At 57.8% G+C, this 25876-nt stretch overlaps 1 protein-coding gene across 6 annotated transcripts in view; it reads left to right on the top strand.

Annotated features, from left to right (window-relative positions):
- HDAC4 (histone deacetylase 4) overlaps positions 1–24722 on the top strand; it is a 284862-nt gene extending 260140 nt beyond the window's left edge. For all 6 annotated transcript variants that reach the window (XM_065917180.1, XM_065917179.1, XM_065917181.1 and 3 more), the window contains 5 exons: positions 7381–7499; positions 8938–9071; positions 18389–18473; positions 19402–19543; positions 20017–24722. In XM_065917180.1, coding sequence (XP_065773252.1) covers positions 7381–7499; positions 8938–9071; positions 18389–18473; positions 19402–19543; positions 20017–20056 — 520 coding nt within the window. In that variant the 3' untranslated portion in view covers positions 20057–24722. The remainder of the gene's footprint in view (positions 1–7380; positions 7500–8937; positions 9072–18388; positions 18474–19401; positions 19544–20016) is intronic.
- The last annotated feature ends 1154 nt before the right edge of the window (positions 24723–25876 follow it).

The following is a 25876-nucleotide window of genomic DNA, read 5'->3' as shown; positions in this document are numbered from 1 at the left end:
GAAGGAGGAGGGTTTTGATCAGTGGCAAAGCCCAACGGACCTTTGTCTTTGTTTGAGACACAGCCTCTGCACCAGGCTTTGGAGCCCATCAAGTTTCCAGGGGACTTTCCTCCCTTCCTCCTGAGCGCGTGCTCTGGTTGTCCTGCCTGCGGGCACGTGTGTGTGTGTGTGATGTGCTTGTATCTATGTGTGTGTGTGGCTGCGACCCACCTGTGTCTGTGTGCATACGTGTGCACATGGCTATGTATGCGGAGGCGTGCTGGATGTGAGCACGACTGTGTCGCGTCTGGCAGCTGAGATCCTAGCGAAGGCCAGGCCATCAGAGCTTGGCCGAGGACCCTCCCTGCCTCCTGCCCTGGGCTGGGCTTTGGGTGAGGTGGCCGAGGGGTCACACGACCCTCACAGCTTCTGCTCCCTCATCTGGTCCCCAGCCTCAAGGGCAGCTGTCTGGGTCTGGGGATGGAAAGGCCAGGCCCAAGGGTGCCTCCGCCGACGTGAGGCCCCTTCGCCTGCCACCCAGTTCCCACAAATAATGGCTGAAGCAATGAGCTGCGCAGACAGTGAAAGTGGTCAGTGCAGACAGGACCCCGTCACCTCCTCAGAAGGCCCGTGAGGTCATCCCCTGGACCACTCTCCTCCAATCTCAGTGGCTTTAATACTGTTGTTTCCTTTCTCTTGCAATCGTGACACTGTCCGCCCCCTTACTTAGGGGAGAAGGACTCCCCCAAACGGACACCACATCTGAAAACCGCTCACGTACACGGTTAAATGTCAGCTTCAGGAAATCAGAACCGGCCTTCACTGTGGAGGCCATCACCGCCCGCCCCGGGATGCCCTCCAGCCACCTGCATTTAGTCACGCCACACCCGGAGAACTGGCCCTCCTCAGGGGCTTCCCGGGGAATAAAGTGTCTGCACTTGGGGTGGGAGGCGTGGATACAGCCCAGTGACCTCTGATGCCTCAGGGGACCCGGCATGGCTGAACTCTGGTGAAGGCTGTCTTTAAACTACAGATTAAAGTGATAAAAATGGCAGTTCCCTCTTCTTTCGGACCAGGTTCTGACTGAACTGGCTTCCAGGGCTGTCGCGGGGTGCTGGGCACGCTGATGGGGTGGAAAAGCGGGCAGGAGGCGGGTCCTGGGGGTCTCCCCCTCCCTGCCCGCCGGCATTACAACGGACCCCTCACCCCAAGTTGCTGTTGATGTCCCGTTTTAATCTTCTGCCAAGTGTGTACATGGTGATGCCCTATCAAGTGAACTTTTTAAAGCTCAAATAGCCTCTTTGAAAAGGAAAATTGTTTCAGGGTTCTTTTCTTTTATTGATTTTAATGTAAAATAGCACTTTGAAGTTTACAATTTATGGTTCCCTGGGCATCGATCGGAGGGGGGAAGGAGGGTCAGGAGCCGTTTCCCCTCCTCTGCCCGCTCCGTGGGGGCCCGGACAACGCTCGCCGCATGCCTTCCAGGCGGCACCTTCTTCGGAGACCCACGCCTGCCTCGTTGCATTTCAGGAGATCAAGCCAGAGATGAAGAAGAGATAAGAAAATTGCCCCTAATGAAAGCCAGAGGCAGCGGCACTTTCTCCTGGGCCTGGAGACTCTGGGAGAAAAGGGGACCTTAATTCAAACCAGCCAGGCCAGCAGCTTTGAAGTCTGCTGAGCAGCAGAGGCCTCGGGCCAGGAGGTGCTGGTGCACTTTTCTTAACCCCTCACTTCCCTGCCGCCTGGCAGCACGGGGCACGGGGCCTGGGGCTGCTGCTGCCCTCAGAGCGCCAGGCCGCGTTACAAAGGTGCTCAGGGATGGTGGAACCGGACCGTCCTGGAGATGGTGGAGCCGGGACTGCTCTGCTTTCAGAGCCCAGTATGGGTTTAAAGGCCGTGTTATAAAGGTGCCCAGGGATGGTGGAGCCGGGACTGCTCCTCCTCTCAGAGCCCAGTGTGGGTTTAAAGGCCGTGTTGTTAAGTTATCAGAGATGCTGGTGAAACTGCCTGTTTGCAAGTGGAAGCCTTCATCTCTCTGAGTGAGGTCGGCCTCTATTCTGAGCAGCTGGGCAGGTTCATTTCATTTATCCAACCTTTGAAGCCCTGCAGGAAGGTTGAGGGGCTTTTGTTTCTTCCATGTTTTTCTTTTTTAAAAACGCTGGTTGGCTGTTGTTGAGCTAAACTATACATAAAACTTGACCCTCTGAAACACGTTCGAGAGTCCAGTTTGGGGCACTGGCTGTATTCACAGTAGCGTGTCTGCTCCGGGGAGCCTGTCCCTGAGGGCCCAGCCCCTGGGGGCTGTGAACACACCCGCCTGGACCCCTCTAGCAGCCACTGTAGCTCTTCAGGGGCGTCCAGGCCTTCTCCTCGGCAGAGCGTTTATCCGAGGACATCCTCCTGCAGTGATCTTAAAGGAAAAGAGAAGTTAAACCTGGGAGTTGAGCGATGTGTTCAGCCTGTGGTCGCTGTGCCCCTGTACAGGTGGGGGTGCACACTGCTTGTCCTCGTGGGCGGCAGGGTCCCCAGGTGAGGCGGGCCTGTGCTGATGGCACGCGCCCTCCTCCTGCCCTCGGTGGGGGCTTCCCGGCTGAGCTGTGGTGTCGGGGCGGGGGACGCACCCACAGGCGCAGGCCGGGCCGTGTGACCCACCTGTCTGACCCCATGGCCGGTCGTGGAGCCTTCAAGCACAAGGGCCTCCTAGGGGCTGAGGGGTGGGGCCTGGGGTTCAGGGGCAGGAAGGGGGCGAGAGTACATTGGGGTCTGGAGTGATGAGGTGCCCGCCCGCTGCCCGGGAGCCTGCAGGGGGTGGGGAGGAGGGACGTCCTCACCTTGGCAGATGGAGGTTGGTGAGCAGAGAGCAAAGAGGCCAAGCCTTGGGGACGCAGCTCCGGTGGGGGGGCAGGCAGAGCCTGTTGAGGGAGGGCGGCAGCAGGGGCGGCCTTCGGCGGCTTTCAGCCTGCCGAGGCCACGGCGTCACCGCTGCGGGGCCCGGCCAGGACAGTCACGTTCCCGTCATCACTGTCTTCCTTCCCACCCCGACTCTCAGCAGAGGTCGGGTACTTGATGAGCAGGTGCTGGACCCCTGGCCTGCAGTCCTGGTGGAGGGGGCGGGGTCTCAAGAGGATGTGGGTTCCCAGGGCAGGGGGCTCAGAGGCTGGGCTCCCCAGGGCCGGTGTACAGAGATTCCAGATCCCAGAGGGCACATATCTCCCCTTGCAGAACATAAATGAAAGGAAGTTTTCGGTGATCAAAATGCCGTCACTGAAATCGTGCTGTTGGGCTCCCAGCAACAACCTCTTGTAAAACCGGGTCTGGGTTCAGCATCCACAGTCAGCGTCCTCTGCCCGGTGCCTCCAGCCAGTGAGCGCTCTCCGGGCTGGAGACGTGAACTGTGAAACCAGTCCAAAACAGCAGTGAGCGTGAACAAGGAAGCCTGCGGGGCGAAGGCTGCGGGGGCCGCGTGGGAGGGGTGTTTAGGGCCAGCTTGCGTGGACAGTGCTTCCAGGGCATTCGGAGGGGCAGCGGGGAGCCAGGGGCAGCGTAGCAGTCAGAAACCTGGTTCCAGCCACGGCCCTGGCCCCGGTGGGCACAGCACCGCGGCCCGTCGCCCGCCAGTCTGGTGGATTTGTGTGGGCCCCAGTTGGGTGGTGTATCGAGAGGTCATTTGTCTTTTAGAAGTTGGAGCCAGCTGTTAAATCAGCTCGTGCATTTAGATTTCACTGTGGGTTGGGAGTGGGCATGTTGGCACACCCCAGAGTCTGGCCATGCGAGGTTACGGTGTGGCTGATAAGACGTGGTTCTGGGAGCTGCAGGGGCCCCGTAGCACCCCCGGGCGCTGCCACCTTCACGGAGCGGCCAGGCTGGCCCGAGCCGGAACTGGCCCATCAGTGACGTCCACCCTGTCATCCGGCCTGCCAAGCCCACCCCTCCCCTGGCGCCCGGCCTGGCTTTCCCCTGTGGAAACCTGGCTGCAGGTGTGGACTGGCCAGCGAGCAAAGGATGGAGGTGTGGGGCAGAGCGTGTGTCCAGAGCGAAGGCCCTGGGCCGGGTCCCAAGCGGCACGGCCCAGGAGCTCAGCTGTGCGGGTGGTTTGTGGGGCTCAAGGCCCCAGGATCTCCGCGGCTCGTCCCTGTCACCCTCTTCCCTCTTCGCCCCGCTTTTCCACATCCAGAGCTGCACCTGGCCACCTCCTCTCTCAGGGTCTCCTCCCTGAAAGCTGCCCTGAGCAGCTCCGGGCCCTTCTTCCTGTCCTTGGTTGTCCTGCTGAAGGTCACCAAGGACCCCCTAGACCCACTCACCTTAGAGCAGCGGTTTGAGGGAAGGCCTTCAGCAGATATTTAGATCTTGTTATTCTGAGACTAAACTGCTCATTAAAACTTCATCCTAGAAATAAAACGTCAGGCAGTTTCCCGTTTTCTTTGTAGCACCTGTTAAGTGGTCATGGGCTGGCAGCTTGCTTCTGGCACGAGGGTCCTGGGCGGGGTGATGCTGGGAGGTCCAGAAGGCAGGCTGGCCGACGGTCAGTAGTGACGTGTCCAGCCCTCTGCTACTCAGGAGGAAGCCGAGTCCTGTCAAGGGGAGGCGACGTTTCTCGGGGCTCAGTGTGTGCTGCACACCCACCCAGCTCCCGCCCGGCATACAGCACCATTTCAGATATTCCTCCTGTAGCAAGCGTTCGGGATTACAGCGTTGACCTTCCCAGTCAGGGAGAGGAAGGGAGGGTTTGCACACGGACATCCGCTCTCCCAGGTGCTCAGACTCCTGCCTAGACGGTGAGCCAGCCCCCTCCCCAAACCCTGAAGACATGCATGTACACACCACACACCCACACCCACACGCCAACACGTGGCATCAGCCGTGCTTTACAACTTGTTATGATTGGCTTTGGGGCGAAGCCACACACCCAGCACAGACGCCAGGGACCCTCTCGGTGCTCACCTCCTTTAATGATGGTTTTCACAGGGCTGTTTTTTTTTAATTTTGTGAGGGGATTAGAAATTAAATCGCTCCGCGATACTTCAAAGTGGAGCAGCAGAGCGCCCACATGCACTTGCTTCAAAACGGCTGCCGGAGCTCTCTGAATGAGCCGGCGTCTGCTTGAAACGTCTGTGGTTTTCATTGAAACACCGTGCTGGCTTTAAAGTCACTACCAAGATTGCGGCCGAAGCCAGTCTCCCACCCAAAGACAAAGTTTATGTGACGAGAACTTCATTAAAAATAATTGAAAACCAGCCTCGCTGGAATGATGAGGGCTCGTGAAGAGGGGCCCGCCAGGTCCTCGCAGGGTGGAACGGTGGCCTGTGCCTTTGGGGGGACAGACACAGCTGCCGGGCGTGGAGGGAGAGCACATGGCTCTTCCTGGATCCCGAGGTGGCCCCCCCATCCTACCGGCCTGGACCAGGAATTTCCACGCAAGTCCCAGGGTCCTGCTCTGATGCCTGTGCTGTGTTTAGAAGACAGCGCTTGCAGACTTCCCTGGCATTCTGCAGTTAAGGCTCTGCACTTCCAGTGCAGGAGACACAGGTCTGACCCCTCACCGGGGAACTAAGATCCCACATGCCGTGTGGCGCAGCCAGAAAAAGAGACCGCGCTCTCTACGTCACGTCTCCAGTTCCTGTGAGCTCTCGTCCCACTGGCACAGAGAAGCGTTCAGAGCTGGGGCTAGTGTCAGGTGTGGAGCAACTTTAGCAGAGTCGGAATGGTAGGAGTTGGGCAGGGCTGGCAGACGGCAGCCCAGGGGCCAAGTCCCACCTTGTGTTTTTTAAGTCAAATGGCCCGAAGACGGAAGTGTCTTGCTCCCTGGCCCTCGGCAGGAACGCTGTCAGCCCCTGGTCTGATCCACATGCAGTGTTGCTGGGACCTGAGGGGTGGCCCCCAAAGCCCAGAGCCCGGGTCCTTGGGAGCGCTTCCGTCAGCTCTGCAGAGGCGTCGGGGGAAGCTGAACGGGGCACAGCCTCAGAGCAAAGAACAGAAGCGGCGGCATGCCAAAGGCCCACCCAGCCTGTGACTCCCTGGCTCCAGAAGGGGGTTTCCTGGTGGGCGAAGTGCCAGGGGTGAAGTCGGTGAGTCTCGGTGGTGGACGCTCCCAGCACCTGGCCCACCGCAGGCGGACATCCCCGGGGAAGCCCCCTGGGCCGTGTGTGGTTGCAGGCGTCTGGCTGGGCCTCCTGGCTCCTCACTGCGAATCCTGCAGAGCAGGGGCCGGGTCCTCACCTGTGTGTGGCTCTCCAGGGTTCTCGGCCCTCCCCCACCTGAAATCAGAGGGACCTCTCAACAGGACTGCAACCCAGGATCATTCCTAGATGAGAGGTGTTTAATACTGAGCATTCTGTTTCTTATGGATATGAGTTTGGGTAAACTCCAGGACTTGGTGATGGACAGGGAGGCCTGGCGTGCTGCAGTCCATGGGGTCGCAAAGAGTTGGACACGACTGAGTGACTGAACTGAACTGAATGGAACTGATTCTGTTTCTTTGGCCAAAGTTGTCATCTTCCAGAGTTGACTTTGCTGTCGTAAACGGTGATTTCACATTATCCTGATGACAGCCTGTGGGATTTCAGGGGGTGCCCTGTGGCCATGGTCCTCTGTGGGGCCCGCCGCATGCCCCTGGTCCTCTGTGGGGCCCGCCCCATGCCCATGGTCCTCTGTGGGGCCCGCCCCGTGCCCATGGTCCTCTGTGGGGCCCGCCGCGTGCCCATGGTCCTCTGTGGGGCCTGCCGCGTGCCCATGGTCCTCTGTGGGGCTCGACCTGTGAGGGGCGGGAACCCTTGGTCACGCCCAGCACACTGAGCCCCTCCCACACAATCTTCTGAAGACCTGGTTGGGGGCAGGGATATGTCTCAGAGGTGAGGAGCCGGTCAGGAGGGAGACAGAAAGTCAGGGGTCACTTTCCAGGCCCATGAGGCTGGCTCCAGGTCAGACACTGGACTGGACAGGAGTCTTCCCTGTCTCCGCATGAAGCAAGATTTCCAGGCCGAGCCGTACACTCAGGCTGCAAGCTCATGAGGCAGTTATGTTAACAGGAGCTTCCCCCCACTTTTCTTGCCTTGTTTCCCAAATGTAACTTAGCCCCTGACCTCCTCAGCGTCTGTTTATACTTCTAACCAGTTGGTTTTCTTAAACTGAAACATCGGTTTTCCCTTTAGGGATCCTGAGTTTGGATTTCTTTATAATTAACCTTACATATCCCTCCTGCACCCCAGCAGCGGGTCATTTGGTTCGAAGCAGCTGACAGTATGGACTCAGGGACTGGGGTCGTGGAAGGCCAGGACGTGGGCTCCGGGGTGCCCCCACCCGCTCGGCCGCCCGGCCCCGGGGCCCCGGTGCTGGGCAGTGGCCCCGGCAGCCAGCGACAGGGGCCGCCCTGGGCTGACGCGCGTTTCCCCCCGCCCCGTGCAGGACTGTGGTCATGCCGATCGCCAGCGAGTTCGCCCCAGACGTGGTGCTCGTGTCCTCGGGTTTCGACGCCGTGGAGGGCCACCCCACACCCCTCGGAGGCTACAACCTCTCCGCCAAGTGTGAGTCGGGTCTGCGGGCGGCCAGCTGTCAGACGAGCAGTGCGCGCGCCAGGCGTCCCCTCCAGTGGCTGTGGAAGGAGACAGCCCCAAAACCCCAAAGATGTCCTCACACCTTACCGAAACCACGACGCCGGCTCCCCAGAGAGCACGAGGCCACAGGCCGCGGGGGCTCCCGGCCCAGGGGCCCAGCAAGCCTGTGGCCTGCCCACTGCTGCTGTCAGCTGGGGCCGGGTCCCGCTCCTCCTGAGGGCTGTTGTCCCACGTGGGGCCTGGGGGGTGCCAGCCCTAAACGCTGTGAAAACAGAAAGAGCTGAGAGCAGGCTCCCTCCAGTCAGGTGAGGAGAGACTTGTGCATCCTCTCCATCTCTAGCAAATCATGCAGGTGATAACTCACCCCACCTCACCCCAGTGCCAGCCACAGAGTGGCCTGGATGCCCCCATCCTGACTAGCGACTTGGGGGTTGCAGTGGTCGGGATGCCTGGGGTTCCCCAGGGCAGGCACTAGTCAAGAGAGCCTCTCCCCCGCCCCCACATGGGGAGAGCGTGGTACAGCGAAGAGGAAACCCCGCAACAGAGGACAGCCTCGCAGAGTCCAGCTGCCCGGGCCGTGGCCCGAGGGGCTGAGACCGGAACAGACAGAGGGCACAAGTGTCCTCCATGCCCAGCGCAGGGGGCCCACGCCCTGAGTGCTTCCTGGGGTCCTCGCAGTCCCCTCGGAGCCAGCATCACTGTTGCCATCAGAGACAAAACCAAGGCTGAGGAACCCCAGGGCCTCACCAGCTCCCGCAGCTGCCCGGAGGCAGAGTCCAGCCTCGGGCCCGCTCTGCCGAGCACCGGCCTGTGCGGATAGACGGGGTCAGGCGGCCTGGCTCCCCAAGGAAGGTCGTGCTCCTTCCCCATGGGGAGGGTGTTGGGCTGCAGTGCACGGACCGCAGCTGCTGAGGAAAGCCAGATGTGGGCGCGGGAGGGCCCTGGAGGGGCGCACGCGGTGGTGGCACACGCGTGAGTGTGTTGGCACACCTGTGCCCGGCACTCCGGCTGACCGGAACGCCCTGGGCTCTGGGATGGAGTGGCCGGGCCCCGGCAGCCACCCTGTCCGCCGCCCTCCTGCCTCCCTGCTTCTGTGGTTCGGCAGGCGAGATGGGGGCTCCCCTGGGCTCCTATCCGCCCCTGAACGAGATGATTTGCAGCATTATAAAATCAAAGCCCCGAAACCGTAATCCCTACTCCCACGGAGATCAAAAAGAATCCCAAGCCGAAATCCTCCAATGAATTTATCACAAGCCAACCTGGCTTCCATTAGGTGTCTCGCTCAGAGTGCCAGCCCCGGGGCCTCGGGAAGGCGATGCGATGCGCCCCGGGCGCTTTGATCCACTGCCAGGCGTCGGCGCTGCAGCCTGGCCTCCCCCGCCACTTGCCTCTCCCGTGTCCTTCGCAGGTTTCGGGTACCTGACGAAGCAGCTGATGGGCCTGGCCGGCGGCCGGGTCGTCCTGGCGCTGGAGGGGGGCCATGATCTCACAGCCATCTGCGACGCCTCGGAAGCCTGCGTCTCTGCCCTGCTGGGGAACGAGGTAGGAGGGCTGGGGGCTCGGGGGCCGGGCCGCGGGCTGCCCTGCCCTGCCCTACCCCGCTGTCCCGTGCATCTGCCACTCGCACCCGGGAGGAGGCTTGCCCACCCAACAGGACTCTCTGGTTGTGGCCGGAAGCGGGTGGGCAAAGGGACAGCTATAAGCCACGTTATAACTGGGTTGTGGTCCACAGTTATAAGCACACAGCTCAGGGTCTGTCTTTTAAAGGCACTCGCCTTGATGTGGGGCACACAGGGGAATGCGTTTACCTGGTTTCCTCCTCGTGGATGGTCGGTTCTCTGGGACATCCTGAAGCGGGTCCTGGGGGAGGTGTCACTGCGCCATCTCAGGGGCGTAGGCCCGGGTCCCTGTGGCTCCCCCGCTGCTCTGACCCTTGGGCGATGCCCAGGACTGGCTTCAGCACCCTGGCCTGACAGCGAGGCTCAGAGGGTCTGGACTGAGACAGGGAACTTTGCAGGGTTCCATGGAGGGAGGCCCGCTGGGAGGCAGCTTCCCAGGCTAAAATGCCATCCTGCCGGTACACTCACGCCCACTGGCGCTCCTGGTGGACAGAGCCACCCAGCTGCCCGGGGGGGAGGACAGGGGCGGGGATACTGCCTGGGTCGGTTCTGAGAATCTGAAGCTCGTGACAGAAACCCTCTCTGGCTTCCACCGTGGATTTCGGAACCATGCTCTTCCTGAAGCCTTAAATCCATCCACGGCCTTGGATGTGAGGCCTTGTCCCAGCCTCCTGACCCCATCAGGGGAGCGTGGGTGGTTACCACACCCACCACATGGCTTTCTTTGGCTGCTTTTCCACGGCATCACCGTGAGGAGCCAAGGAAAGAGCCACTGGTGTTTGGGCAAGTGGCCCAGGTCGCCAGCCGGCCTGCAGCGGGGAAGGGCCCAGGGTCCACATTCCCCAGACAGAGGGCCTCGTGGGGGCCTTGTGGAGGTGCAGGCCCACCCGGGGCCACCTGGAGGCTGCTCCCCTCCCCAGGGCCCATCAGATGAAATAGGGCTTTCTCCATGTGCGCAGAGTGCGCGGACCCTCTCTCAGTAGGGTCAGGGTTACCTGGTGCCTCGTGGGGGTGCCTGAGCCCCGCCCCTGGACAGGTGTGTCCTTCCTGAAGTAGCAGCACCCAGCGGCTGCACCCAGGGGCTCACGGTGGCGGGGGGGTGGGGAATCTGAGACCTCCAGCAGGGAGAGCAAGAGGCAGAGTTGCAGGGCGGCTCCCTGTAAGGCACGGCCTGTGCGGCCACCTTCCCGTGGTGCTCCCATGGCCGGGTTCGTGCTCCCTGGCCTGCAATGCTCCCTGGCCCGGGCTCGTGCTCCCTGGCTGTCTGCTGGGACAGGCCGCTGGCTGGCAACAGAGGTGGAGGTGGTAAGCTTGGGTGGGCAGGCACCTGGGAGGGCTCTGTTTTCTCCTGACAACCTCTGCGTGTCCTGGATGGTGTCGATTGTAACCTAAGTCACACCTGGGCCCAGGGGCCTGCTGGAATCTCGCCTCTCTGGTCAGCTTGTTGGCAACACGTGTGAATGTTCTCTGGCAAAGACCCGCCTGCTTTTGCTTTCCAACGTATGCGGGGCTCTTCACCACTCCTCTCTTCCCATAAAGCAATCTCCCCACCCCTTTTACTAGGAGAAGGCAGCTGATTTATATCTTCAAACCATCTTGAGGGCTTTTGATTGTGAGAGCCAGCTATTTTAAAATAGCGGTAGAGAACTCGGCTTTCAGTTCAGCTGCTCGTGCTCTTCTGACAAAGTGTTCCTTTGGTGAAACACATCAAAAAGCAGGAAGCCCTAGTTTTATCGAGGTCTCTTAAAAACCTTTTTAATGCCAGAAAGTTGGAGGGAGCCTCACCCCCTCGGCCTTTGATGAGGCTGATGCCAGGCGCGGGGACGGCTCACTCCCGGGTAGGGGAAGCTGACTGTGGATGGCCGGTGCTGGGGGCGCCCGCCCATGGGGGTCAGCAGAGGGGTGCATGCGGGGCTGGGTCTGGAGGGGTTGCCCTGCCCCAAGAGCCATCGTACTGACTACTGAACTGAAGTTGTGTGAACTGACTATTGAACATGAAGCCGTCGTATTGACTAGTTTCAGCTTCACGCCATCTGCAGCCCTTGGGGATGGTGACAGTGAGACGTCACCTATGGGAGCCGAGTGGGTGGTGTGCCGAGGCGCTGCAGTCCAGGGAGGGGCCCCGGGCAGGTGGGGAGTCACTTCCCCTGTCACAGGTTGCCCCCCTGGGGAGGCTCCTTTGAGGCCCGTTTTCTATTTAGCCATGCGGCTTCTCGGGGTCAAATGGCACTGTCTCACTGAGCCCAAGTCCAGGATCCCGGGCAGGAGGTGGTGGTGGATCAGGTGGCCGGTAGCTGCGGGAGCATCTCTCCCTTGTCCTGCTGTGCTGCCTCGAGAGGGCGCAGAGTGAGGCGGTCCCGGGGGATTAGAAGCAGTGGGGGGGAAGTGGGAGACACAGGGCTGACGGAGCCCGCTGTTAGCTTCCAGCCTGCCAGGCTCCCCACCACGCCCCAGCAGCTCCAGTTCACCTGTGCTCACCTCACCAAAGCGGCCACACGCGGGCCGTGAGGATGGAGCAGGCTGTCCCGCAGTCGTGTTTCCAGGACTCGGCCTGCGCTGGGTCAGGGATCTGGGCCGCATGTCCGAGCTGTGCCCCCAGTGGGCCCGTCAGCTCCCTACCCTCCCCGACAGAAGTGGCCCTGCACACTCTGCAGGTGAGAGGGGACCTGCCCCGGAGCTCCTAAGCCTCCTGCTATGGGGCGACAAGGAGCTGAGCCCGAGGGGCGACCCCAGGAGTGTCCCGCCATCCTGGGTGCACACCCTCTGCTATCCTGTCAATAAGCCTCAGTCCTTTAACCTTCGTCCGAAGGAGTTGTGGTGTTTTGGTGCCATGTGGCTAATTTTTACTAGTGTTTAAAAACCCTTGAAAACCAGCCGCGTCCTCCAAGCCTCTGCACTGTCACCAGGAGGCTCAGGAAACGCGATGCGGCCGGCCCAGGATAATCGCTGAGTCTATCTGTGTCGCCAGATGCAGTTCACACGCTGAGGCCGCAGAGCCTGAGCAGACAGACAGACATGCAGGGCCTTCTGCGGAAGAGGGGACCCCACCCTCCGCCCAGCCCCGCGGGAACCCCGAGGAGGGGCCGTCCTGGGCCTGGCGGGAGCATGCTTCCCTGAGGCCCACAGAGGAGCTCGGGCGGCAGGTGGGGACCAGTCACAGGTGACCGCAGGCGGCCCCGGCCCCTCCCTGGGAGAGCCAGCAGGGAGGCTGGGCTGGGCCTGAGGGCAGAGGGCTCGGGAGAGGAGGCCAAGCAGAACTCGGCCTCTGGAAGCGGTCCTGGAGAGGCCGAGACAGAAGGGAGGACGCGGGCGAGCAGGCTGGGGTGGCCACCGGGCCCCGTGGCTCTGAGTCCTACAGGGCCCTCCACCCGGAGGGTCCTCGAGACGGGGAGAGGGCATCGCAGAGCCAGCCTTCGGGCAGGGGTGCCGGAGAGCCACAGGGGCCCCGGTGTGCGTCATCTGTCTCCTTGGGAAGATGCGGGGGCCAGGGCCCCTGCCCGCACCGGGGTGGCCGGGCATCTGAACCCGGGCGTGGCCGTGAGGATCAGGACCATCACAGGGCTGGGGGACAGCGGGGCGGCTCCTGGACAGTGGGAGCGGGCGTGAGCCCCTGAGGATGGGCTGGGGGCCCGGGCTCCGTCATCTCTCGTGTTCTGGCGGGCCCAGAGACACCCACCAAAGTGCAGTTCTGTTTTCTGGAAACGCACACTCTGACCTGGGTTCGCCCAGGATTCCATGAGGGCCGCTTTCTTTGGTACTGTAACCTCTCTGGTTTCTGCTCGCTCAGGGTGTGGTGTGAGCTCTTGTAAACTGCAGAGTAGAAAACCACACCCACACCCACAACTGGGCGCTCTGCACAAGGGTTTTCTTGCACACTTTCCCCGAGGCTGGCTTTTTAAAGGCTGAGCTCAGGACAAGCCTCCCTTCTGATTTGGTTGTGACGTGAAACACACGGAGGTGAACGTGCCCCGGGGCGGCCAGGGGCTCCCGTCTGTCACTCGGACTCGGCATTACCCACAGCCGGCCCTCTGTCCTCTTCCAAGTGAAAGTGAAAAGTGAAGTCGCTCAGCCATGTCTGACTCTGCAACCCCGTGGACTGTAGCCTACCAGGTTCCTCTGTCCATGGGATTCTCCAGTCAAGAATACTGGAGTGGGTTGCCATTATCCTTCTCCAGGCGATCCAGACCCAGGCATTGAACCCGGGTCTCCTGCAATGTAGGCAGATGCTTTACTGTCTGAGCCACCAGGAAGCCCTCAAAGCCTCCCCAGCTTGGCTCCTTCCAGACACAGGCGGGCTCTCTGAGCTCGCACGGCCAGGCCAAGACTTTCCCCTGGCTCCTCCGGCTGAGCAGGACGGTGGCCCTGGTTCGCTCTCCTCCCAGGACCACCGGACACCTCTGTGTGCCTCAGATCCCTCTGCCACGCCCGATTCCCTGCTCCCAGTCGCACCTGCCCCCCAGCCCCTCCGCTGCTCAGCATGGCCTGACCCCCTCTCCCCACCTTCCCTGTGGCCCGCCGCTCTGGCCCCCGTGTGAACGTCACCCCTCACCCAAGCTGGCCCCACAGACCCGGGCCCCTGCCCTGCGAGGCCAGGCAGAAGTCTGTCTCTTCTGTTCCCTGATGTTTCCCAAGTTTGAAGGATGGATAGTGGTCGGTTCTCCTTGGGCTGCTCAATGATGTCTATTAAATGAAAATAAGACCCCAAGTAATGAGAGATTTATATATTTTTAGAGCTAGAGGCTCCCCCGCTGCTCAGCCCTTGTGTGTAAAGTGGAGGCTGGACGCGTGCTAGGGGCAGACTAATGCCCAGAGCAGCTGGAGACGGGGAGCTGCCACAGAAACGGTGGGGGGGGGGGGGGTGGCGCAGACAGCAATGTGGGCGCCAAGGGGCTCACTGGACATGATCCGGGCAGAGGGTGCTGGAGGAGGGCCATGTAGCGCCCTGGAGGGTCAACCCCCAGCCATGACCAGGGCCCCCTCGGGAGGTTAGATGTGGGGGTCTCCCCAGGACTGGGAACAGCAGGACCCAGGTTGAATTTTAGAAAATCCCTGGCATCGCGCTCTGACACACTCCTCTGCCTTCAAGTGATGGGAAATTTATGGAATGAGTTCTTTTCTAAAGAACTGCTTTTTTCTTAAGAGGGATAAAACCCTAGCAAACTGTCAGAGTTGTGCTGCAGCAATAAGCCCTCAGCTGTTTATGCCACAGTGAGGACCCCAAACCTGAAAGGCATGTTTTCTGCTCCAGCTTCATACCCACAGGGGACCTGTGCTCTGCCTGTGGTGGCCCGCTGACCAGAGCACTTGGGGACACTCCCATCTTCACAGGGACACCCTGTTTTCACCGGGGCTTGCAGGTGTTCCTGGGGGAGGGGGCTCCCCATCTGTATCTGCCCTCTGGCCCAGGACTCACTCACCCTGTTGGCCCAGATTGGGAGTTACATCAGAGTTCCATCCTGTGCAGTCAGCCGTGGCCAGAGAGCAACTGCGTCCCTGAGGCAGATCCCACTGGAGGGAGGGGTGGGCCCATGTCTGCGAGGTGGCATCTGAGTGTTTGTCCCTCAGGCCCTCAGCAGTGGGGGACCAACCTCAGCAACATGGCATCTCACATTTGACCCTGCCAGCCTGCAGGGCAACACAGCACCCAGTTCAGCAGGGGGTCACTTCCTCATTCCTCAGATGCTGAGCACCTTTTCGTGGGTCTCTTGGCCACTTGGCCTTTCTCTTCAGGTCTTCTGCCCATTTTTCTATTCGACCATGTTTTTCCAATCTATTTTGGGGGGAGAATTGGCTGGATGGGTGGGTGGATGGATAGATGAACTGGTGGATGAATGGATGGTTTGGTGGATGGATAAATAGATGGATTGGTAGATGGTTGGATGGACAGCTGTTGGATGGTTGGATGGATGAGTGGTTGGATAGATGGATAAGTGGGTGATGGTGGATGGTTGGATGGCTGGATGGGTGCATGGATGGATGGTGGATGGATTGGTTGGTGGATGGATGGATGGGTGGGTGGATGGATGGATGGATGGGTACATGGATGGATAAATGGATAGATGGTGGATGGCTGGACGGGTGGGTGGATGGATGGATTGGTGAATGGATGGATGGATAGATGAACTGGTGAATGGATAGATGGATAGATGAACTGGTGAATGGATAGATGGATGGTGGATGGTTGGATGGATGGATGGGTGGGTGAATGGATAAACAGATGGATTGGTAGATGGATGGATGAACAGATGGGTGGATGGTTGGATGGATGAGTGGTTAGATGGATGGATGGGTACGTGGATGGGTAAATGGATGGATGGTGGATGGATTGGTGGATGGATGGATAGATGAACTGGTGGATGGCTGGATGGGTGGGTGGATGGATAGACGGATTGATAGATGGATGGATTGGTGGATGGATGGATGGATGGATGGATGGGTGGGTGGATGAACTGGTCGATGGATGGATGGTTTGGTGGATGGATGGTTTGGTAGATGGTTGAATGGATGGGTGGGTGGGTGGATGGATGGATGGGTGCATGGATGGATAAATGGGTGGATGGTTGGATGGATGGTAGATGGTTGAATGGATAGGTGGATGGACAGACAGATGGATTGGTGGATGGATGGATAGATGAACTGGTGGATGGATGGTGGTGGATGGTTGGATGACTGGATGGGTGTGTGGATGCATAGATGGTAGATGGTTGGATGGATGGGGGGTTGATGGATAGATAGATGGATTGGTGGATGGTTGGATGGAGGAGTGGTTGGATAGTTGGATAAGTGGATGGATGGTGGATGCTTGGATGGGTGCATAGATGGATAAATGGATAGATAGTGGATGGATGGATAGATGGGTGGATGGTTGGATGATGGATGGTTGGAGGGATAGAAAGACAGATGGACAGCTGGGAGTACCCTCTTCTCTGTAAAAGTGAATGTAGGGTCAGAATAATCTGTTCCTTGACTGAGAGGGCTTTCCTGAACCATGGGTCTCCTTTGGGTGAAATTTTTAAGTGACTGATTTTTTTTTTTTATTCCTTCTTTAGTAAATTTTGGAAGATTACATTTTACCAGAAATTTTTTCTATCTCGGCCAATTTTTCCAAATTATTGCGTTCTTGTACTGTCTTTCATCTCTACTGTTCCTGTAGTCATGGTTCTTCTTATCCTAACATGTTTATCTGTGCCTCCTCTTTGCTTTTCGTCACCAGCCCTACCAGAACTTAACTTTTCATTTCAGTTTTAAACGATAAAGTAATCATGTTTAATATATTAAAAGTAAGATACTAATGAATGATGAACCAGAAATCGCTGAAACTGAAATGGGATATTTGAAAGAGAGCCAAATGGAACTTCTAAAGATGAGAACATATTAGCAGAAAATAGAAACTCGGTGAGATCAACTAGAGAGAAGATTAATAACCCGGAAGGGATGTGTGTGTGCTCAATTGTGTCTGACTCTGCCACCCCACGGACCGTAGCCTGTCAGGCTTCTCTGTCCATGGAATTCTCCAGGCAAGAGTACTGGAGTGGGTTGTCATTTCCTCCTCCAGGGGATCTTCCCGACCCAGAAGTCAAACCCTCATCTCCTGCCTTGGCAGGATTCTTCACCACTGAGCCACCAGGGAACCCCACAGCCTGGAAGCAACAACTGAAGGAGTGAGGCTGAGCACAGCCCAGAGACAAGGGGTAGAAGGGGGCTTCTGTGTCTGTTCAGCATCCCCGCCAGAGTGAGGGGTGAATGACCAAAGTGCCAGTGGTCAAGGATCTTTCGTGACGGATGGAGGCACCATCCTCAGCTCCGGAATGCAAGGGGGCCCAACCCAGAGAGTTAAAAAAAAAAAAAGCTTGCATCAAAGCTCATCTGAGTGACTGCAGGACCACAAAGACAAACAGGAAACTGTAAAAGGATCCGGAGAGAACAGACAGGCAACCCGCAAGGAGCAGCGCTAGCCGGACACCAACTGCTTCACAGCGAAGGGAGCAGAAGACAGCGGAGCAAGGTCTTCCACATCAAGAGGAAGAACCTGCCAGCCCAGAGCCACAGGCTCAGTGAGACTGTCAGCCGCAGGGCTGGGGGTGGGTGGGAATTAAGAAATAAACTGGGAAAGCTCAACCCGTGAGACCTTCTCCAAGGGAAACTCTGTAGGAAGAGCTTCAAGCAGAAGGGCGATAGCCCCAGTGGCTGTCTGTTGAGCAAGATGGGGGCGTCAATGCAGCAAAGCCCGAATCAACAGGAACTCCAGGAAACAGTAACAAGGATGTCAAGTCAGTGAAAGTAAAGATAAAAACAGAATGAGGGAAGCGAGCCATCAGTGGTGGATGACAGGGAACTCGGCCGGGCCCTGGAGCGGGGGCTGCCTGTTCTACAAATAAGCACGCAGGACACTAGCGGCAGTGCATTTGTGAGAAGCAAGTACTCTGTGATCCGTTTAACCCCGAGTGCTGGGCGGTTCTGTGGCAGACACCCCGGCACGCCCTGTGGCTGTCAGACGGCCGGGCCATGTGCTGCTGCAGGGACTTCAGGGAGAGCTCGGAGCAAAGATGCTCACATCCTTCTGCCTACCTGTTCTCTGATCATTGGAAGAAAACCCTGAAGGGCAGATGTGGTTGTTGCTCAGTCCTGTCTGACTCTTTGTGACCCCCTGGACTATAGCCCACCAGGCTCCTGTCTATGGGACTCTCCAGGCAAGAATACTGGAGTGGGTTGCCATTTCCTCCTCCAGGGGATCTTCCTGACCCAGGGATCAAACCCATGTCTGCTGCTTGGCAGGCGGATTCTTTACCACTGAGTCACCAGGGGAGCCCGAAGTGGGGATATTCAAGCCCTGTCTATAAAACCGTTGTTTACAAGTGCCATGTAACTGATGTTTCCGAAAAGGCATCACCCCTTCCGCTGATGCCATGTTGTGCATCCAGCGGTGGAACCCAGGCCACCACCCCTCTGTGCCAGCTGCCTCTGGACACCAGCCAGTGTCGTGGCCACACAGGCGCCCACAAACGTACCCGAGAGCCTCCTAGGGAAAACACCTTAAGGAAAATAAGTCTTCTGTGAAAACATTTATGTAATGCCACAACCACCTTTGGCTTTTTCAAGCTTTCTTATCTGTTAGCACGTGCACGTGAGGAAGACGCTGCACACGCACGGGGATTCTATGATCCAAACGTCCCATCTGAACATGCACAGGGATTCTACTGATGGCCTCAAATTCACTGTGTATTTTTCTTTCGTCCCCAGCTCGATCCTCTCCCAGAAAAGGTCTTACAGCAGAGACCCAACGCCAACGCCGTGCGGTCGATGGAGAAGGTCATTGAAATCCACAGTAAGTGGCCTGGCCCAGGGCTCAGCAGGGAGACCCCCCAAGGGAGGGGCCCGACTCCACAGCCCTTCCCCCACCCCCCTGCACCCTACCCCCACCCCCTGCTTCTCTCTCACCACCAGCGGCGTCCCCAGGCCGGCCTGTTGAGGCCTGGCTTTCAGGGCGAATGTGATGAGCCGGTGACTCTCCTCTCACCCCGTTAACGTCCCGACTTCCTGCCACCACCATGTCACCAGCTCTGCTCTGTGGGGCGGAAGAGCTACGGTTCAGGGAGGGTGTGAGGTCCCTTCTCCAGGCTCCCCGCCGACAGGCCGGGACCCACATGGAAGCCTGTGTCTTCGGGTCTGGCCTCTGCCCTTGGACCAGCGAACCCCACTCCATCAGTTCGGAGCACCCTTGGCCCAGAGACCAGCCCTGCCCCTCGAGGGGCTGGGCCCAGGGGGCTGCACACAGCCGGGGACTTCCGCCCCGCCCACGTCCTGGGTCTGCGGGGTGGCCCGGTCGTGAGTGTCCGTGTCCGTGGGCGGGACCCAGGGGTCTCCCTGCTGTGCACTGCGCTCCAGGCCCCCAGGATGAGGGGCCCGTGGCCCAGGAGTCCCCAGGAGGCTGCCTGCACCACCCCCCATCATCTCGGGGCTCCAGCTGGGGGTCCGGAAGTACCTGTCCCAGCCGCCCCACCCTGAGGGAGGGACCCTCCTGGGAGCCCACCCCACCCAGGTGTTCTGCCCCTGAAGGGCCCGGTTCTCCTGGCCACGAGGAAGCTTTTCCAGACTCCCATGATCTGTGAGTTTCTAACCAGGCCACCTCCTGGCTTCTGTCCCTGGGGAGTGTGATGCTTTGAAGTTGCCGGCGATGGGTGCTGCTTGAGACCCATGGGCCCATGCGCAGGCTTGGGGTTCCGTATCTGAGCAGTCGCCCCCCACTTCCGCAGGCCAGTACTGGCGCTCCCTGCAGAGGCTCGCCTCCACCACCGGCTACTCCCTGGTCGAGGCCCAGAAGTGTGAGAACGAGGAAGCCGAGACTGTTACTGCCATGGCCTCGCTGTCTGTGGCCGTGAAGGCCCCCGAGAAGAGGTGAGCGCTGACGCCGGCCGGCGTGGGTGCTGCCGCCGTCTGCGGGCGACCCCAGTCTTTGCTCCCCGCTAGCTCAGCAGGGCCGGGCGTGGGTGTTCGCACCCTGGCCCAGGGCAGACCACCGCCACCTCTTTCCAGAAGCGCGAGCCCGGGAAACACTTGAAGGGCGTGTGGGCCAGAAGGACCCTTCCCTAGGGGAGGGGCGGGGTTCGCCGGGAGTTGGGGGGCGGGGTAGCTAGGAGCGGGGGGCGGGGCGGGGGCGGCTCGGAGTTGGGGGGCAGGGATAGCTGGGGGTCGGGGGCTCGGAGTTGGGGGGCAGGGATGGCTGGGGGCGGGGGCTCGGAGTTGGGAGGCAGGGATGGCTGGGGGCGGGGGCTCGGAGTTGGGGGGCAGGGATAGCCGGGGGTCGGGGTCTGGGCTGCGGGAACCCGCGCACACCCGCCCTCTCCTCTGCTGCCACCCCGCCCCCACAGGCCCGATGAGGAGCCCATGGAAGAGGAGCCGCCCCTGTAGCCGCTCCCGCGAGCGCGGGTCTCTTGTTTGTCTGTCTCCGTCTTGAAGCGCCGCCGAGAAAAGTTGCTGCCGCCCTGCGTCCTGCCGGCCTCCTTGGAGCCCGCGGGCGCGGCGGGGCGCGCCGCAGCCGGCGGCCCTCTGCCTGCCGGACCGGGCAGACGCCGGGACGCGCGGGAGCGGGCGCGCCGGGACCCCCTCCAGGGCAGCCGCGGAGGGAGGGAGCCCGCGGGGGCTCGGGGCAGAGCCGCCTGCCGAGCTAGCCGACCCGAGGAAAAGAAAAGAAAATCAAAGATCTCACGACACAAAACAAGCTTGATTAAAACTGGTGCTTATGGTCTGGTGATTCCCCACAATCCCACCGTCTCCGTGAAAACCACTCAACTCATCCTGTAGCTTCTTTCTTTTTCGGAGAAAAGTCAGCTGCTCCGCGCCGGCCAGCCCCTGCACGCCGCGGTGCCGGTGGGGCTGGGACCCGGAGCGAGCGGGCGAGCGTTCAAGGGAAAAAAAAACTGGACAAAAGCAGAAATGTGAGCCCGTGCGGCTTTGGGTTCTCAAAGCCGGCGGAAGATGCGCGTTTGTGCCTTTTTTTTTTATTGCTCTGATGGATTTTTGTGGCTGGGTTTTCCGAAGTCCGAGGAACAATGCCTTAAGAAAAATAAACAGCAGGAGTCGGTGGGACCGCTCCTTGTGGCCGGTGGGGCCGGAGGCCGGCTCGCACTGGCCTGGCGCTTCACAAGCGGTCCCCGCCGCGGCCAGCAGCTCTGGAGGGCTGAGGTCCTGCCACCCTGTTTCGCTTTATTGCTGTTGAAGAAAAATGGAGGTAGTTCCAAAATAGTGGCAAATACTGTTGGGGGTTTCGAAGTCCAACAAATTTTAAATGAATCCAAAGTGTTCTTTTTCTCGTACATCATATAACAATCGAGCATCTCCATTTGGTTGTGAAGCATGTCCTAGGCACACTTTCAGTGTTAACGATTGGAATGCTTTTTATTAAAAGCAAGTAGCATGAAGTATTGCTTAAAATTTTAGGTATAAATAAATATATATATATATGTATAATATATATTCCAATGTATTCCAAGCTAAGAAACTTGATTCTTATGAAATCTTGATAAAATATTTATAATGCATTTATAGAAAAAGTATATATATATATAAAATAAATGCAGATTGTAAAGGTCCCTGGCGAATGAACGGCTTGTGACTCAGCTCTCAAGGTGCTTGTGGAAAGGGATCTAGTTTGAAGCTCACGTTATTTCTGAACTCCAGATTGGAGAGCTTTCAATCACAGGTTCGCCATGGGACACCTGCCCTGCAAGATTGTACCTTCATCTTAATTATTTTTGACCTGACCCCTCCCCACTCCAAGCCTCCATGCACATGTGTACCTGATAAGTTTTTATAGCAAAGGATATCAATTTGCTGTTGATTTTGTATGAATTTTTCACAAAAAGATCCGGAATAAGCATTGTTTTGTGAATTTTACATTTTTTCTCACCATTTAGCAGTTTTCTGAATGGTAATAACGTCAACCTTTTTCCTTTCTAAACTTTTGCTTGTACATTTTTTTTTAACTTTGGAAGGTATTTTTTATTATTATTATTATTTTCATTTTGTTTATTTTTGTACAGTGAGCACAGAGTTTATTTTCAGAGTGAGCACCAAGTGTGCAGCGGGGTCTAAGGTCTGCCCGCCTGGGCCCGCCTGTGGCTGTGCAGGGAGCGTGGAGCCTTCCTTTGCCGCCCGTGCTTTGTGGGCAGGGGGCATCCTCGCAGTGCTGAGCTGAGGGGCTTGCCAGCCACCACGGGCCGTCAGCATCCATGAAATTCACGTGTAAACATCTCTGGCCACGTGGTCAGGACAGCATTTCTCACTTGGCTTTTCCAAAGAGCTTGTAAACTTGCCGGCCACGCGTGGAGCCAGAGGGCCTCTGCACCCTCCCCAGGCTCTTCTGCAGCAGCCACGTGGCAGGGCCCCGGTTGGGAGCAGCAGGCCTGAACTTTGAAGCCTGTGGCCGCGGGGAACCTGGACCCTCACTGCTGGTGACCCCGTGGGGACAGCAGACTGACTCCCCATCAGGATGTCTATCCTTTGCTTTTTTTTTTCTCTTTGACAGTAACTGAAAAGGATCACTTTTTAGTGGTAACTCGTTTTCCAGCCCTTGAAGCCACCAGTTTCATTCCAGAGTGTGCATCGGGTTCTGACTTGAGGAAGTGCAGACGCAGCTTGCCCGTGGGAAGGGAACCCCAGCCAGGTCTCAAGTCTGGTGACATTTACAGGGTAGCTTCTGGAAGAGACTCTGACGCAGCCAGACTTGGGACCAAAAGCGTCCAGATTCCTGGACCGGCTTGGTCATCGGGTTGCTGTTGGTTAGACTCAGGACAGTGGTCAAGAGCAGGACGGGAAGAAGGGACATGTCTGGTGTCCCCTCTCCTCCTGGCCCCTTGCCCTGAGGCCCAGGTTGGTGGGGCAGCTGGAGGCACTCAGCCCCCCCCGCCCCAGCAGTGGAGGCAGGGCCCAGCCAGTCGTCTTCTGGCCTCCTTGGCCCCCTTCCCCTGGAACCCCCCGCCACCTGCCCACTTCCTACTGGCTGTGGCTCCTGGGGAGAAACACATCACCTGACGTTTTTACAGGTGATGGGATAACAGGTGACCTTGGTGGCCAAGTTCCTGTTGGAAAGGGTTACTTCTAATCTTGTCCAAGAGAGACCTCCTCTGCAGAAGGCCCGACGGGGGCCGTTTTCATTTGTCAGCTCACTCCAGCTTCACAAGCGTGCTTAAAGCAGTACCGTGTAGCCTTTTGTTTTCTTTGAAGACACACTCAGCCCTTCTCCACGGCCAGCCGTCCAGGGCAGAGGGCGGAGGGCCCGCCCGGAGCCCCCACCGCCTCAGGGAGGGCACCCACACCTCCCCGCTGCGGTCCCTGGACCTCTAGCCTTTTTGTTCCTTTTCAGAGGCCTTGGGGGCACTGGCCGGGGGTCAGCAAGTGAGCACTTTATACCCCTTTGCAGGAAACCCCGTGATGCCGCGGGACTCGGGGTGTCCCCCTGCCCTTCGGGCCTTCCAGCTGCGCCTCAGGGCGCCCGAGCCCCACCAGCAGGCAGCCGTCCCCCGGCCGCCCCCCGGCCGCCTGGGACTAGCCGCCCCTCCGGTTCCGAAGGGCCACTTTGTCAAAGTGTTTGGGTTTTTCTTGACTTCCTTTCCAAGTTTGTTTCCAGAGGAAGGACCGTTTTGTACTGGTTCTGACACGAAAGCAAGTCTGATTTTTGCAGCACTAAGCAATGGAGTTTCTTGTTTTTAATTTTCGATCGGAACATTCCTTCTTTCCTGGTCACAGCCACACGCTCATTCCATTCTTCTTTTTGTAGACTTTTGGGCCCACGTGTTTTACGGGCATTGATACATATATAAATATATATATAAATACATATGAATATATTTTTTTAAGTTTCCTACACCTGGAAGTTGCATGGGCTGTACGAGCGGCATGTCTTTATATTGTATACGGATTTTGCACGCAAACGCGGCAGCTTGGGGAAGAAGAGAAATGCCTTTCTGTTCCCCTCCCATGACATTTGCAGACAACAAAAGATGGGGATTTCTTTTTTTTTTTTTTCTGTAAAACAAAACCTTGAAGGAGAGTGGGGGAGGGGGAAACGTTTGCGTCTTATTGAACTTATTCTTAAGAAATTGTACTTTTTATTGTAAGAAAAAATAAAAGGACTACTTAAACATTTGTCATATTAAGAAAAAGTTTATCTAGCACTTGTGGCATACCAATAATAGAGTTTATTGTATTTATGTGGAGACAGTGTTTTAGGGAGCCTACGCGGAGGTCGAGGTGGCCCGCCCGTCTCCCGCAGTTGCTGTGGAGGAACTTGTCCTGTCGGGTTTCTTCCCTGGTCCCCCCTCCCCGGGGAAAACGCGGCCCCTGGGGCCATTTCCGCATCGCCGAGCCCACTTTTCCTGACTTCTAGGTGATGTATGGCTAGGATTTCACTTGACACTCAGCAGTCATGAACTCTGCTGCACTGTGGTTTAAAATCATACTTTGCATCAAAAGGACACCATTTCTTCCTTGTAATGAAGCAGAGCTTTCGCAGCTCAGCTCACTTTGTGTCTTTGACATGATTAAAAGCCTCCTATTGAAGGAAAAAGAAAGCAGACATTTTCTGTTTGTGGTTGTTTTTTTTTTAATCTTCTTTCTAGTGTGTGCGCTCCACAGTGGAGGCGCTATTTTCCAATTTATGAGAATGACAAACATATTATCATGTGTCTGTATAAGAGGGGGGTTGACCCGATTCACCCAAGAGCTCCTCATGGTCTGTCGCAGAAAATGTGGTGGGGACTCGTGCCCGTCCCCCCCTCCCCCCGGCCGACGCCCGCTTCCCGCTCCTGCGGGCGCCACGTGAGTGGCAGAGACCGGTCCCCTCTGTAACTTTGCATCCATTCTCTCTTGATTGTCTGGACCTTCCCGGGGTCCTTTCCTTTTCTCAGTGGAGTTGGAGATTCTGTCCTTGGTTTTCTCATTCTTGTTTCGTTCTGTGTGCGGGGGTTTGCACCGACTGTGGTGTCCTCCCCCGACAGCCGGCTCCACTTCACCGGAGTCCAGTATTTGTACCTCATCATGCGACTTGTCACTCTTGTGGTGTAAATAAAGAGCATTAATTGCCCTCCGACCCATGGTTTCTGCCGTGTGCTCGCGCGCTTGCCGGTTCCGGGCCAGGGTCCCTGCGAGGGGCGGTGTAGGGTGGGGGGAAACCTGGGACCCAGCCCGTCAGCAGCCCCGCCACCTTCCACCCGTACAGACGGCCCACAGACGTATATTCACTTAAATGTCCAGTAATTCAAGTCCTCAAACTATTTTCTCCCCAAAATCCTGGTCTGCACACAAGCTCGGAGGGGATCGAGGCTGAAGGGTAAGGACCAGAGGCCTGGCCTCTCTGGCGCTCGGCTCTGCGTCCTGAGGCTGAGAGCCTGCAAACACGGCCACCTCCACGTGGCCACCGTACCTTCCCACCCGTCACCCTTCCCAGGCCCTTGCATTCAGTGACATAACTGGGGAGAGGGGGCAACGGTCCAGTCCCATTGGCCCCAGACAGAACAGCTCAGGGGTGACTCAGCCCACCCCCAGCTGGGCTCCCCCTCTGCCAAGTCACATTTCCTTCCTCACCCTCTCTCACCTGTCGACCCCAAGGATGCTCCTTAAAAATCATGGTGCTCACCAGTCTCCACCCAGGGTCTGCTTTCTGGGAACCCCAAATGCTATACCTGGGGGCCTCTGGGCCCCCAGTGAGACCTATGGAACACAGCCACCTCTAGACACAAGCAGAGCTGCTCCAGGCGAGAACCTAGGAGCTGGAGTCAGTGAGTTGAGGGGGGATATTTGTTATGCAGCATCATTGCAGCAAGAGCTGACTGAGGCGGACTATGTGAAGAAACAGGAGGCTCCAGTGTAACCTGAGTCTTTTTATGCTTAAGCTGGTATTTATGAAGACATATTTATTAATTTATGCAAAATGAGAGGATCTTACTCCAACAGGGTCAGATGTAAAGAAGCCTTGAAAGAATGTGTCCTTTCCAAGCACTAGGCAAGGAGATTCGTGAGGGCAGCTTTTCTTCAGATTTATTTTTGCACTGTAGGTTTTTTGTGACATCTTTTGGATAATTTTTATCTGAAAATTATTTTTTAATGTGTGTTATAAAGCACTGATTTTTTTTTTTAACCTTTTGAAAGTGTGAAATACCTGAACCACATTGAGTAGAGAAGATCACACATGTAGGAGTGCCCATCCTTCAGGGTGAGCACACAGTTACACTC

Source organism: Muntiacus reevesi, chromosome 1, assembly GCF_963930625.1.
Source record: "Muntiacus reevesi chromosome 1, mMunRee1.1, whole genome shotgun sequence".
Classification (NCBI taxonomy): Eukaryota; Metazoa; Chordata; class Mammalia; order Artiodactyla; family Cervidae; genus Muntiacus; species Muntiacus reevesi.
Note: the sequence above shows the minus strand (reverse complement) of the source record. Positions and strands in the feature narration are given on the sequence as shown.